Below are 14,725 nucleotides of genomic sequence, written 5' to 3' on the forward strand. Positions count from 1 at the left end.
TTTCTTAATTTGTCACAAAAATGTGGCAATATTTTACCGAGTTTTGATTTTGCAGAAGAACAATCGATAATTTTAGCAAATTTTGAAACAGTGATTGACCTTCTCGGAGGGGAGGGGGTAGAGACAGGTTAGGGGCGGGGGAAATGTACCCCTGCCCCTCCCCGTTGTTACGCCCCTGAACATGATCATGATATTTGTTCGTCAGTTCCGTCTGTTCGTACATTTCTCTGACCGTGAGCAGATCTTTAAGCCAAACGGTTAAAGATACCAACTTCGAGTCTTCCAGAGACCTCCGGATTCCGGTCCGGATTCCATTCAAAAACCAACTTTTTCTGATTTCTCGAAAACATCTGGAAACTAGACATTTCATCCATATACAAAAATTATCTTGGTTCTTTTGTAGCAGTTTTTTAAGGTCAAAGGATAAAAAGGACATAGGGAGCTCATTTGTCAACTGATTTAGGGAAGTTTGGGTATATTGGAAAGGTCTTGGAATTCTTGACAATCCTGAATAGGTTTTAACACTGATAACGAACCGACGAAGTCCAAAATTCAATTCTATTGCAATGGGATTCTACTTGGGAAACCTCAATGCAATAAATGTTGTCTCCTTCGTTCTTCAAAACACTATTTTTTGCTTTTTATTATGTATTGAAGAAATTTTATTAAGCTTCATGAATTAATCCATAAATTTTTATAATATTATGTTAAATCTACTTTGAATATCGTATTTATTCTATGCAATTTTTTTGTCACGTTTCTGTTTAATCCCTTCCCACCATTCCCTTCTTTTGCAGCTAAAAAAGCAGCAAAACTCCTCTATTACCTTCATTCTACGTGACATTCCACAATACACTTAGTTAATAATGTTTATTAGATTGAAAGAAAAAATCACTAAATCACTACAAATTGATAAAAGAACTATCAAAAAAAAAGACGAAAATTTCCTCGGAGACTCTTAATCGAATAAACCTTACCCATTTTAGAGAGATGAAGAGAAAGTTGGTGCGCATGATAATTATTAATTACCTACTGCTGTGATCGAGTCCTACCACTTTTGCTTCCTCCTCCTGGGCACCTTTTTCAATCCATGTCATCATCATCGTCATCAGAGATGGTGTACTTCTTCTGAGTCCTCTTCCTGCGCCCCGAAGTCGTCACAACAGGCGTCGCCTTCTTTGCTGACGATGACGATGAAGATGATGCTGCTCCGCCCTTCGACAGTTTCAGCTTCATCTTCACACTTCCAGATTCATCGTCCGAATTGTCGTCATCTTCGCCAAAGGAACCAGCTGCTGCAGAAGGATTGCATTTAGGATACATCCTTTCCTTTTGTCAATATCCCGAAATTCCTCGCGCCCTAAAATCTTCTGGTGACATGGTGACCCTCCCATAATCAAGTTCGGTAAAAGATCACAGATTTTTCCAGGGTCAGTTCTTCATTTCAGATTCCCGATGCATCCGGGCCCAGAATTGGGCCCCTTATGCATCCGAATTCTATTATATCTTATCCCCCGATACGGATGCCGCACCACATCACAGCTTTTCTGTACTCACCCATTGCCGGTACTAGGGGAAAGTACTTTTCTTCGAGCGTTCATGCCTTCGAATAATGTGAATTTTCTTTTATTTTTCCTAAGAGATTTACACATTTCTATTAAATATTATTTGGCTTATCATCAATTGTTGATAATTCCGTGATAATTTAGTGTAAATCTCTTACGAAAAACAAAAGAAATTCACATTATTCGAAGGCATGAACGTTCGAAGGGAGAGCACTTTCCCCTATATCACAACAGCCCATCGCGCTGTGTATTTGGATCAGTGACAGTGAATATTTGTATCGACTGAAGTAGGGGAAAGTGGTCTGCCTTTGAATGCGGCAGCCTTTGAATATTGTAATTTTTTCACTTTTCTTTAAAGCATAAATTCTTTTCTATTAACTATTAGATAGCTATTCATAATCCTCACAAGTCATCAAAAAATGCAGACCCTAGCTCTTATTTTCTAGGTGCTAGGGTAAAAAAACGAATCTGAGCTCTAAACTGTAATTTTGATGTTCCACAATTAATGTGTTTTTTCATAATTAAAATAATTTTTCGAACAAATCTTCTATTGTGAGTCATAGAAGGTTATTCTTTGATGGTATTTCTCCAAATACATTTTGATTCAGATGAGACAAATTTTGTGAGTGATAAAAGTTTGCAAATATTGCTCTGCGGCAGCCTTTGAATCTTAATGTTGTGTGCCTTTGAATCCTCTTTTTCCATACATTGAAACATCTGACAGCTTCCTGTCCGGGAGCAGAATAGAACTCCTACTTTGGTCTGACGAATGTCATACAAATACTTATAAAATGCTATCTTGCTCCGGCCGAGATGTTTCAAACTGACAATTGTCAACTTCAATGGCGTTTTATTACAAATTTTCAAGTGAAAAACAATGCTTTAGAAAAATGTAAAAAATGTTGTATAATGACTTTTGACTACAGTGGTGGTTTTATTGAGTGCATTAGGGTTCATGCTAATCAATTATGGGCCGTTTAATGTTACAGCCCTAATATTCTCAGTGAAAAATTAAGATTCAAAGGCTGCCCAAACACATTCAAAGGCAGACCATGCAGGCTGCCTTTGAATATATTGACATAACATTTTTAAGTTCCTCACCAGGAAAAACTGAGGACTTGCGAGTCCTGAATGGGGTAAGCATAGAAGCTTAATGAACAAGAGAATATTTTGGTATAGTGAAAAGTAAAACTCATGTTGTAGTTTACTCTGAAAAAAATCTCGAATTTTGAACATCATTTTTCGTTCAAAGGCAGACCACTTTCCCCTATCACTTTCATTCCGAAACTCGTTCTTGTGTCAGTCTCCCTTTCCCCTCCAAAAATTTTGATGTTACTATATTGATATTACCATAAGGCAGAGAACATATTCCTCAACCGAAAGAAATCATCTTTGGGCTCGTTCGAAAGGTCTTGGGATTCCTGTTAAGCTTGAACCGATTCCAATCGATTTTATAAAACTGTCATGAACTGATAAGTAATTTTTATCCGAAAATCAATTGTATTGCTCCTTAGTTATTTTGGGAGAATTTTTGAGTTCAAAGTTCACAAAGTCACCACGGGTGGCGATGCAATAGCGTCAAAATTCATCAAAATTCAAACTCATTTTTCTCAAAAACGCAATTGTGCAAGTTAATCAAATTTTAGAGTGTTATAGTCTAGTCTAGGCTATGAAGTTTCCAAAAAGTGACGTGGTTCGCTGTGGTTATAATAGAACCGGAGATATCACGGATCAATGTTCACGAAATTCAAAACGCCTTATCTCCCGTTCTATTTGACCGATTTTGACAAATTAAAGATCTCGCAAAGCGTAACAACTTTCTAGAACATTTTAACTTCGTATGACCAACGCTAGGGGCGCCACAGTCGAAAAACAATTTTTTTAACACATAACCTTAATTATCTCGACACGCTTTTAACTGATCTTGATGATTACTTTAGTATAATTGTAGAGGACATTTGTCTCTACATTTCGTCCATACATCATTTTCCGCTCACACTACGCTATCTTTCCGATTTTTCCGTTATTTATTTTATTTATTTATTGATTTTTCCCATAATAACGCTTTGAAACCACTAAGATGCCAATTTGATTGCTTCTACTCGACCAAGACACTTAAAATAGGGTTTTAAATGGAAAGTCTCACAAAGTCGTTTGCGGAATCTTTGTTTTTTTCCAATTTGTTGTTTACACTTTTGTTTTCCCAGTTTGTTTTTGGAATCTTTGTCTTCGGTAATTTTTGTTTTTTTTTTTTTTTGGAAACTTTGTCTTTGGAAATCTTGTCTTTCATATATTGTAAACAAGTATATATTTTATTAAATGAAATAATGATATTACAATGGTGTTTTTTGAAGTTCTTAGTTTCGTCCCTCAGGGCAAAAGGAAAATTTCTGTTTCTTCGGGAAATTTTTAGTTTCGTCCTTTGGGGCAAAGGGAAATTCTACTGTGTTTTGGGAAATTTTTAGTTTCTTCCTTTGGGGCAAAGGGATATTTTCTGTGTTTTGGGAAGTGATCAGTATCGCCTGTCGGGACAAAGAGATATTTTCTGTTTTTGGGAGGTTTTTAGTTTTGTCATTTTGGGCAAAAGGAAATTCTACTGTGTTTTGGGAAATTTTTAGTTTCTTCCTTTGGGGCAAAGGGATATTTTCTGTGTTTTGGGAAGTGATCAGTATCGCCTGTCGGGACAAAAAGATATTTTCTGTTTTTGGGAGGTTTTTAGTTTTGTCATTTTGGGCAAAAGGAAATTCTACTGTGTTTTGGGAAATTTTTAGTTTCTTCCTTTGGGGCAAAGGGATATTTTCTGTGTTTTGGGAAGTGATCAGTATCGCCTGTCGGGACAAAAAGATATTTTCTGTTTTTGGGAGGTTTTTAGTTTTGTCATTTTGGGCAAAAGGAAATTCTACTGTGTTTTGGGAAATTTTTAGTTTCGTCCTTTAGGGCAAATGGATATTTTCTGTGTTTTGGGAAGTGATCAGTATCGCCTGTCGGGACAAAAAGATATTTTCTGTTTCTTCGGGAAATTTTTAGTTTCGTCCTTTGGGGCAAAGGGAAATTCTACTGTGTTTTGGGAAATTTTTAGTTTCTTCCTTTGGGGCAAAGGGATATTTTCTGTGTTTTGGGAAGTGATCAGTATCGCCTGTCGGGACAAAAAGATATTTTCTGTTTTTGGGAGGTTTTTAGTTTTGTCATTTTGGGCAAAAGGAAATTCTACTGTGTTTTGGGAAATTTTTAGTTTCGTCCTTTAGGGCAAATGGATATTTTCTGTGTTTTGGGAAGTGATCAGTATCGCCTGTCGGGACAAAGAGATATTTTCTGTTTTTGGGAGGTTTTTAGTTTTGTCATTTTGGGCAAAAGGAAATTCTACTGTGTTTTGGGAAATTTTTAGTTTCGTCCTTTAGGGCAAATGGATATTTTCTGTGTTTTGGGAAGTGATCAGTATCGCCTGTCGGGACAAAGAGATATTTTCTGTTTTTGGGAGGTTTTTAGTTTTGTCATTTTGGGCAAAAGGAAATTCTACTGTGTTTTGGGAAATTTTTAGTTTCGTCCTTTAGGGCAAATGGATATTTTCTGTGTTTTGGGAAGTGATCAGTATCGCCTGTCGGGACAAAAAGATATTTTCTGTTTCTTCGGGAAATTTTTAGTTTCGTCCTTTGGGGCAAAGGGAAATTCTACTGTGTTTTGGGAAATTTTTAGTTTCTTCCTTTGGGGCAAAGGGATATTTTCTGTGTTTTGGGAAGTGATCAGTATCGCCTGTCGGGACAAAAAGATATTTTCTGTTTTTGGGAGGTTTTTAGTTTTGTCATTTTGGGCAAAAGGAAATTCTACTGTGTTTTGGGAAATTTTTAGTTTCGTCCTTTAGGGCAAATGGATATTTTCTGTGTTTTGGGAAGTGATCAGTATCGCCTGTCGGGACAAAGAGATATTTTCTGTTTTTGGGAGGTTTTTAGTTTTGTCATTTTGGGCAAAAGGAAATTCTACTGTGTTTTGGGAAATTTTTAGTTTCGTCCTTTAGGGCAAATGGATATTTTCTGTGTTTTGGGAAGTGATCAGTATCGCCTGTCGGGACAAAGAGATATTTTCTGTTTTTGGGAGGTTTTTAGTTTTGTCATTTTGGGCAAAGGGAAATTCTACTGTGTTTTGGGAAATTTTTAGTTTCTTCCTTTGGGGCAAAGGGATATTTTCTGTGTTTTGGGAAGTGATCAGTATCGCCTGTCGGGACAAAAAGATATTTTCTGTTTCTTCGGGAAATTTTTAGTTTCGTTCTTTGGGGCAAAGGGAAATTCTACTGTGTTTTGGGAAATTTTTAGTTTCTTCCTTTGGGGCAAAGGGATATTTTCTGTGTTTTGGGAAGTGATCAGTATCGCCTGTCGGGACAAAAAGATATTTTCTGTTTTTGGGAGGTTTTTAGTTTTGTCATTTTGGGCAAAAGGAAATTCTACTGTGTTTTGGGAAATTTTTAGTTTCGTCCTTTAGGGCAAATGGATATTTTCTGTGTTTTGGGAAGTGATCAGTATCGCCTGTCGGGACAAAGAGATATTTTCTGTTTTTGGGAGGTTTTTAGTTTTGTCATTTTGGGCAAAAGGAAATTCTACTGTGTTTTGGGAAATTTTTAGTTTCGTCCTTTAGGGCAAATGGATATTTTCTGTGTTTTGGGAAGTGATCAGTATCGCCTGTCGGGACAAAGAGATATTTTCTGTTTTTGGGAGGTTTTTAGTTTTGTTATTTTGGGCAAAAGGAAATTCTACTGTGTTTTGGGAAATTTTTAGTTTCGTTCTTTAGGGCAAATGGATATTTTCTGTGTTTTGGGAAGTGATCAGTATCGCCTGTCGGGACAAAGAGATATTTTCTGTTTTTGGGAGGTTTTTAGTTTTGTCATTTTGGGCAAAAGGAAATTCTACTGTGTTTTGGGAAATTTTTAGTTTCGTTCTTTGGGGCAAAAGGGAATTTTGTGTTTTGGGAAGTTTTTAGTTTTGTCCTTTGGAGCAAAGGGAAATTTTCTGAGAAAAGGGAAATTTTTGGAAAGTTATAAAATATACTTGTGCAAAATGTGTTACAGACAAAATTTACGAAAATTGTACAAAATGTTTGAAAGGCAAGATTTCCAAAGACAAAGTTTCCAAAAAACAAAAATTACCGAAGACAAAGATTCCAAAGACAAACTGGAAAAAACAAAAGTGTAAAAAACAATATGGAAAAAACGATGATTCCCGATCCCATATCACTTTTCTGTCACTCCATCCAAATCCTTGATATTTTGGTTTAAATACAAAATTTGTATAATTTCACGAATTTGATTAAAGATAACTGAATTGCGTCCCCCAACTTCAGCTCTAAATCGAATTTGCATGCATTCTGAGTTAATTCACGTTAAGAATCTCACCTACAATAAGCTGATCTAGGCTGGTGATAAGCCTTTGATAAAACTTTGAAGGTTTCGTGTGTTTCATCGTGGAAGATATTGAATTTTGACATTTTCGACTTGTCACATTTTGCCCCAGGTTCAACAGTTCAAACTCCTTTTCTTTAATCAACCTGGTGTCCTTTTTGTTACCTTGACTATTTTAGTATTACCCCAATTTTCTCCCTCTTTTGCGAATTTTTACTTGTATTTTTCTAAAAATTCCTAGAGCATTATAAATGAAAATAAATGAATGCATCACTTACCTTCCCCTTCAGACTCCTCAACAGCTTCCCCTGCCCTTTGCTTGGCATTTGAGAAGACCGATTGCAGCATGATGCTATCAGCATAGATCAAAGAGGTCTCCTCATTGTAGATCTGAGCATTCTGACACAATTGAATAAAATCACGCTCGAGATCGGAGAAATCCACATATTTTCCATCATCAATTCTCTGGAGGATCTTCTTGATATCCAGAGGCTTCTTGATGATCTCGTAGTAATCGGGAAGTTCCCGTTTTGACGGTAACTTCATAAAAGGCTCACTGAGTATTCGTCCATCGGCATCTGAATACTTCATCACGACATTCATAATACGCTTCATTTGCTTCTTCAACTTCGGATCCGTCTGACCCTTGCGCTTCTTTACCGGCATTCCACTTACGCTATCATCATCTGAATCTTCAGCACGCTTGCTTTTGCGCTTTCGACCTTTTTTCTTCTTTTCTTTCTCCTCTTCTTCCTCATCATCAAAATCAATCCCATCATCTATTGCCTTTAGCCATTCCTTCTCTGTCAAACTATCCGTGTAGTCGACCTGGAAAAGAACATTCCATTCCGGACTCGAAAACTTCCTTTTTAAGCACCATTTGGTAACTTTCAACTCACCTCTTTTCTCTGTCGCGATCCCCTTCCGAGAATACTATCCTCCTCATAATTCCATCTGTCCACTTCTTCATCCTCTTTTACTAGCCAATCCGGCAACTCAGATTCATCAATAAGTCTTCCCTTCTGCCTTCCATCTTTCGTCTCTTCGACTTTTCGTTCAGCATCCATCTTCTTGAACAACTCCAATTCATCATCACTCCTCGATATCATCAAATTAATCATCTCATCTTCCGGCACCTCATTCTCCTCCTCCTCCTCAGCCTCATCCTGATGCAGAATACTCTGCAAGAACTGTTGACGTTCACTCCCTGTTGACTTCTGATCGAACATTCCCGCCTGAATGACTTTCTCATCCATATTCAGTTTGTAACGAGCTGCCGCCAGAATTCTCTCTTCCACCGAATTCACCGTCATCAACCTCAGCACTCGCACTTCATTTCTCTGTCCAATTCTGTGAGCACGATCCTGCGCCTGGAGATCCTGATGGGGATTCCAGTCCGAATCGAAGATTATCACCGTATCGGCCGCCTGGAGATTCAATCCCAAACCACCAGCTCGAGTTGACAGTAAGAAGACAAAATAATCCGAATCCTTAGCATTGAACTTCTTCAGCAAATCCCCACGCTCCTCGGCCTTTGTCGTACCATCGAGACGCAAATAGAGGAATTGCCTCCAGCTGAGATAATCCTCAATAATTGTCATGCACTGAGTCATCTGACAGAAGAGCAGAACTCGATGATTGGTTGCCTTGAGCTTCGGCAAGATCCGATCGAGAAGTTCAAATTTCCCAGAAACCCGATAGAGATCAGGTCCAGAAACAACACCATGACCCCCAATATGATCGCAATATTTCTCTTCAATGTGCTGGAACATAAATGGATGATTGCACAGTTTACGAAGCTGTACAATGGTGTTCATTAGAGCTTTAGCGCCACCCTTGCCCTTTGAACCCTTCTCACTGCCGTCCGTCAAGAGAACACCTGAAAAAGAAAATTATTTCCTGACCAAAAAGATTTCTGGAGGAGGGAATTCGAACAAACTTCATGCTTAATATCAGGTCACGTAAAAGGTTCTGAGGCATTTACGTAAGGTTACTTTATAGTGAGCAATATCTCATGATCCTCACGATATAAAAATCGCATCTGAACTTACTAAACGGTGTTTCCAATCTGACAACATTCTTCAAAAAAGTTCTTTGACAATTTTGCGTTTGGTAGAGAAGACTTCAAAAATTTCTAATTAGCGCAGTTTTATAGAAAATTTATCACTACAACTTTGTGAAAATAATTTTTCTCTATTTTGTAAGGAAATACAGTAGACTCTCTCAAATTCGGACATTTGGGACCAAGATGTCACCCGAATTAGTGAGAAATTCGGGCGACACATTTTTTTAAATGCAACGACTTATTATTCATCTACATACACATATTCAGTTTACATACTCATGTTTATGGTAAATTTCATGAAAACCCTTTAATAATGCAAAAACACATCAGAACTAAGACAAACTATGGCAAATTTGAGCATATTTGCTTCATTTGATAATCTTAATCACACTTGAAAAATGTCAACAATTTTTTTTTTAAATTCAACTGCTGCCCGAATTAAAAAGTAACCCGATCTTAAAAGAGCCGAATTGGCGAGAGTCTACTGTACGTTTATCGAGCCGAGTTCTAAAAGGTAATTTTGTGACTATTCTCAAAAATGCTGGAGCTAATAGTATCAGACATTGGGTATTATCATATTTTGATTCGCTTCATTATGGGCTTCCGTAAATTTGAAAAAATACCTAGAGGACATTATTTCATAGAAAATTTATTGATCAAAAATTTTCAAAAAAATTTTTTTTGAAAATTTTTGGATTTTTTTTGAAAAATTAATTTTTTTTTAAAATTCTAGGTTAAAAAAATCAACATTTTAACAAGTGTGTTAAATGTATCTTAAAGTTGTAAATTTGTTAATAAAATGCATTTTTATTTGAAAATCAAAAAAAAAAATTTTTTGAAAAACGCGAGTTCGAAAAATTTTGATATTTTAACTGTTTATAAGCATTGTGGAGTACTGTATTTCCTGAAAAAAAAGTGGAAGCTCGCCTTTTCAGGGAATGTAGTACTCAATGTTACTGATCAACAGTAAAAGAAATGAAAATTTTTGAGAATGGGGTTTTTTGAGAAAAATTAATTCTTAATTTTTTTCAAAAAAAAATTCAAAAAACCGTTACAAAAAAAAACTTGAGCAGATAATGCGAAAACTCGTATATCATTTTAAAGAGTATAAAATTATCTTTCAAATAAAAAAAAGAGTAAGAAGAAATCTCAACCCGTTCGCGAGATAGAGCATTTTGAAATATTTTCCAAAAATCTCATTTGACGAATGAAGCGCGAGACGCCATCTTTGGCGCCATGTATCTCTGGCCAGGAATTTTTTTTGGGCGAAAAAAAAATAGAGGTATATTATTTGATCGTGTATTTTAACATATGTAAAACTCAGAAACATCTGAGACCATGACCCCGCGATTTGCGATTTTTTCGGTCGTCTTGAGATGGATTGGCCCACTATAAGATGGGTATAGAGGCTATCCAGCATCATTGGGAAAAGTGTGTCGGCCTACAAGGAGACTATGTTGAGAAATAAAAAAGTTCAAAATATTTTTTGTCTTCCCTCCGAGGCCAGGGACTTCTGAGACTGCCCTCGTAAATCTTAAAAGGCCTCAGAACTTTTTACTTGACCTTATTTAAATATAAAGTCAAGATCAAAAATTAAAATTAAGCTGAAATATTTTGAATATTAATATCTTTTAAGTTTTTAGCTGCCTGAAGGAAGCGAAAATTTACTTTAAGGTCAATTAATTCATAAAGAACTTTAGGCCACGCCCCATTCAAGAGCAATACAGAAAATCAACCCCAGTTGACAATATTGAATTTTCAATATTTAAAATAGCAATGCTATAAAAATCCATACAGCCAAGAGCATCCATCGTTTTCAACTCCCAAGCATTAATAGACCACGCCCCTACAAATTTTAAATTAAAGAAAATAAATGTTACTTTAATTTATTATTTTTCCAATTTTTTGCTAAAATCTTTTTTATGCCTTATAATACAGCAAAAAAAATAGTTATCCGTTATGTCAATCGTCAAAATGACGGTAAGAATTGATTATAATAATCTTAATTTTCAAATTAAAGAAAATATTTCTAACGGCCAAAATAGCCTGATTTTATCTTTCAGTTACGCATGTTAAAAGGGGCGTGGCTAATTTTTTCATAAATGAGTTTTCCTTCGCATTTTGGATTAATTGCAGTGGTTTTCTCTGCAAATGGTATAGAATTCCATATAACTAGGGTGGAATCACCAGTTCTCGCCAGTGCCCCACTTCTCGCCACTTACATTGAAATCGCTATTTTTCGCAATTTATGAAATAAATGAGTCGCAATTTTTTTGTATTGTTTCTGCTTCTACGCATAGAATCGAAAAATAATAATTATTCGTTTTGGATTCACGATTTTGATCACTTTTTAGAGCAATATTTTAAGCAAGTGCATCGAATCCAACATCTCTTACCAAATGTACTAAGTGTCGTCAAATTTTCATCAGGCCAAAAATACCTATTTGGGTAAATAATTTGTCTATTGAATATTTAATTGCACTTGTGGAATACATAAAATTTGTATTTAGTCAATTAATATTTCATTTTATATTATTTTTGTATAAAAATGAGGCATGGCGAGAAGTGGTAATATTCTGGAATTGATTTTACCACCTGTCGCCATATCTTTTCAATAGGCGACGCTAACTTCACTTCGTACATTCTCAGTTGTCAAATCTGCATTGTTTACTTTCTGCAAAAGCCCCATAATTTGAATTCTCAAATAAAAGTGAAGAAAAATCATTTAAAGAGAGTAATAATAAAGTGATCACAAGGAAAGAGAAATGGTGAATGTATTCTTTTCATAGCATTGCCTAAAATAACCGAGTGTGGTTCTTTTCAAGTGGGTGGCGAAAAGTGGTTACAAATTTTACAAAACTGGCGAAAAGTGGTAAAAAGTGGCGACGAAATGGTTATTTTTGCAATATTAATAAAAATCAGTTTTTTAAGTAGTCCAGCGTTATGTTCTAGGATTATTGTTTTCACGTATCTAGAGCCAATACATCTAAGTAACTTTGTGTCAAATTTGACTTATCTTGTAACAAGGATTCAAAAGTTATGATTAATTGAATTTAATTTTTTCCTAAACATGGCGATAGCCGGTTATTCCACCCTATGATTTTGTATAAGAAAATATCACTGTCATTAGGTCATAAATTAAAAAGGGGCGTGGCCTAAAACAATTCAAATTCAGAACATCCTCAAGTTTTCTGCTTAAAAATTATAAGGAATTCCAGCATAAGCTTTATTAATCACTTTAAAAAAACATCTTTTTTTTAGTTTTTATGTTAAAACAAATAATTTTCAATTCTACAAAAAAAAACAAACAAAACCCTACCTTTGCTCTGCATGTGCTTGTAGAGAACTCTCTGCAATCCAGACATTTCGCACTTGATGATGTACTCAATCTTATCCGGCAGCTGTGACTCCACTTCTTTCTTCAAGCGCCTCAGCAAGAAGGGCCGCAGTACCTTGTGCAGACGTCGAATAATCAAAATAGTTTCTTCCTCATTCAGTTCCACCTTCTCGCCCGTTGTAGCGAACGGAGCATTGAACCATTGCTCGAATGTCGAGCAACTCTTAAAGATCGACGGAAGGAGGAAGTTTAGTAGGGCCCAGAGCTCAGGCAATTTATTCTGTAGCGGAGTTCCTGTTAGCAAAAGCCGATGGGGTGCATTGTAGTGCGTATTGAGCACTTGAGTCAATTTGCAATGATGATTCTTCATACGATGACCTTCATCGATAATCATGTACTTCCAGGACAATTTGGCCAAAACCGACTTATCCTTGATGACATACTCATACGTTGTGAGGAGTACATTGAATTTAGTTGATCTCATCTGATTCTGCACATGACGTCGTCCAGCTGGACTTCCTTTGTACGACACAACGCACACAGATGGCGCCCATTTCTCAAATTCCAAAACCCAATTAGACAATGTAGAAAGGGGTACAATGACCAAGAATGGTCCATTGTTCTTCTTCTTCTCCATCAAATACGTAATCAGAGCGATAGTTTGAATCGTTTTGCCCAAACCCATTTCATCAGCCAAGATTCCATTCAAATTATTGTTGTACAGAGACACCAACCATTCAAGACCCTTTATCTGGTATTCCTTTAGCTTCCCATTCACCAGGATACTAGCCTGCTCAGTTACACTCTCGTGAACTGTATGGGCAATGCTGTAGTATGTTTGTTCTTCCGTTCGATACTCATCATCCTCCACCTGAAAATCCCAATTGAAGTATTCCAAAAAACTGTTTGTACTAATATTTTAGTACATGTCTGTACTAAAATAATTCAAAATAAATTTGAAAACTGAAAAACCGTGCAGCAATTAGGATTCTTAAAAACAACTTCGTGGAATTTTGTTCCAATGCGTACAAATTTGTTTGAATCCCAATTGAAGTATTCCAAAAAACTGTACCAATATTTTCGTACAAGTGTGTACTAAATTAATTTAAAATAAAATATGAAAACTTAAAAACGATGCAACAATTAGGATTCTTGAAAAAAACTTCGTGGAATTTTGTTCCAATGCGTACAAATTTATTTGAGTACTAATCTCGACGGGCGAGTACTAATAACGAACCAAGACAAGACTGTTACTGGGAACTAACTCTAAACCGAAATAGACAGGGTTTACAGAGATACGTACTTATGCGTACTTATGAGCACAGTTTTTCAAAAATGATATGATAAGATCACTGAAGTATACACTATTTTGTTTCATGATCAAGGGCACCTGATTGTGCTATTCCTATGAAAAATAAAATGGAAAAATCTCTTTCCTGAACATATTTTTAGCATTTGACTATTCTCAAGTGCTTCTATATTATCATTTGTTCTTTGTGTTGGTACCTGTCTCGACTAAACATTCAAGAGCTAAAAATATCTCAAATAAAAATGATAAATTTTTTATTGGAATAGCAATATAATCTCTTTAATTTGGGTATTCTGAATACTATATGTCTACGTTATATCCCCGAATACGACAAATAGAAGAATATAATAAAAAACGTTTGAACTAAAATTTAGTACATGCCTGTACTAAATCTACGCGGCTTAAATTCAGAATTTCTAAGTGAAATAAACTATTTGATGGTATATGAGTGAAAGATTCGGCCTATGTACAACGTTTTCAACCGTTTTTACACTGCGAATAAAAATCTGTTTAATTGGATAAGTCAAGGTCTAAAATACCACGAACTGAAAATATTTTATGCCAATTTCTTAAAAATGCATCACTTGATGAAAAGCATAGAACGGAACTTCACTTTTTTTTCTTTACCTAATTACATGAATTTTATTAATCTCGACCATTTACAGTGAAATCTAGTGAAAGCGTCATTGGATATCCTCCGCAATTGGTTGATGTCTGCCACATTCAATTACTATTTCTACCTCCGGAACGGAAAGCTTTATGCAATTCCTCAGTACTCCTTTGTACTAAATTTTAAACATGTTCAAGAAATACCGCTGGATTTTTTTTTAGTACACACTTGGAAGATTCCAGATATCAAAGTAATCATAGAGAAAAAATTGAAATATTTGTAACACCTGTTTCAAAAATTCGAGAAAAAAGTTTTGTTCTAAAATAAGTCGTTTATTCAGAAAAAAAAATTTAATAAAAAGAACGGTTATGGTGCTTTTGCGTTTAGAAATAAACATTTTTTTAGCACTTTACTGTTCTCATGTGCTTCTGCGTTATCGACTTTTCTTTGTGG

General features: G+C 35.7%; 1 protein-coding gene across 5 annotated transcripts in view; it reads right to left on the reverse strand.

Moving 5' to 3' along the window:
• Positions 1 to 714: 714 nt before the first annotated feature.
• LOC129803853 (ATP-dependent helicase brm) overlaps positions 715 to 14,725 on the reverse strand; it is a 36,462-nt gene continuing 22,451 nt past the window's right edge. For 4 of the 5 annotated variants that reach the window (XM_055850668.1, XM_055850666.1, XM_055850667.1 and 1 more), the window contains 4 exons: positions 12,336 to 13,224; positions 7,851 to 8,830; positions 7,230 to 7,779; positions 715 to 1,295 (listed from right to left, as the gene is read on the reverse strand). In XM_055850668.1, the coding sequence (XP_055706643.1) occupies positions 1,084 to 1,295; positions 7,230 to 7,779; positions 7,851 to 8,830; positions 12,336 to 13,224 (2,631 nt within the window). In that variant the 3' untranslated portion in view covers positions 715 to 1,083. The remainder of the gene's footprint in view (positions 1,296 to 7,229; positions 7,780 to 7,850; positions 8,831 to 12,335; positions 13,225 to 14,725) is intronic. The other variant, XM_055850665.1, reaches the window with a different exon arrangement.

The sequence above is a fragment of the Phlebotomus papatasi genome, chromosome 2 (assembly GCF_024763615.1).
Source record: "Phlebotomus papatasi isolate M1 chromosome 2, Ppap_2.1, whole genome shotgun sequence".
Lineage (NCBI taxonomy): Eukaryota > Metazoa > Arthropoda > Insecta > Diptera > Psychodidae > Phlebotomus > Phlebotomus papatasi.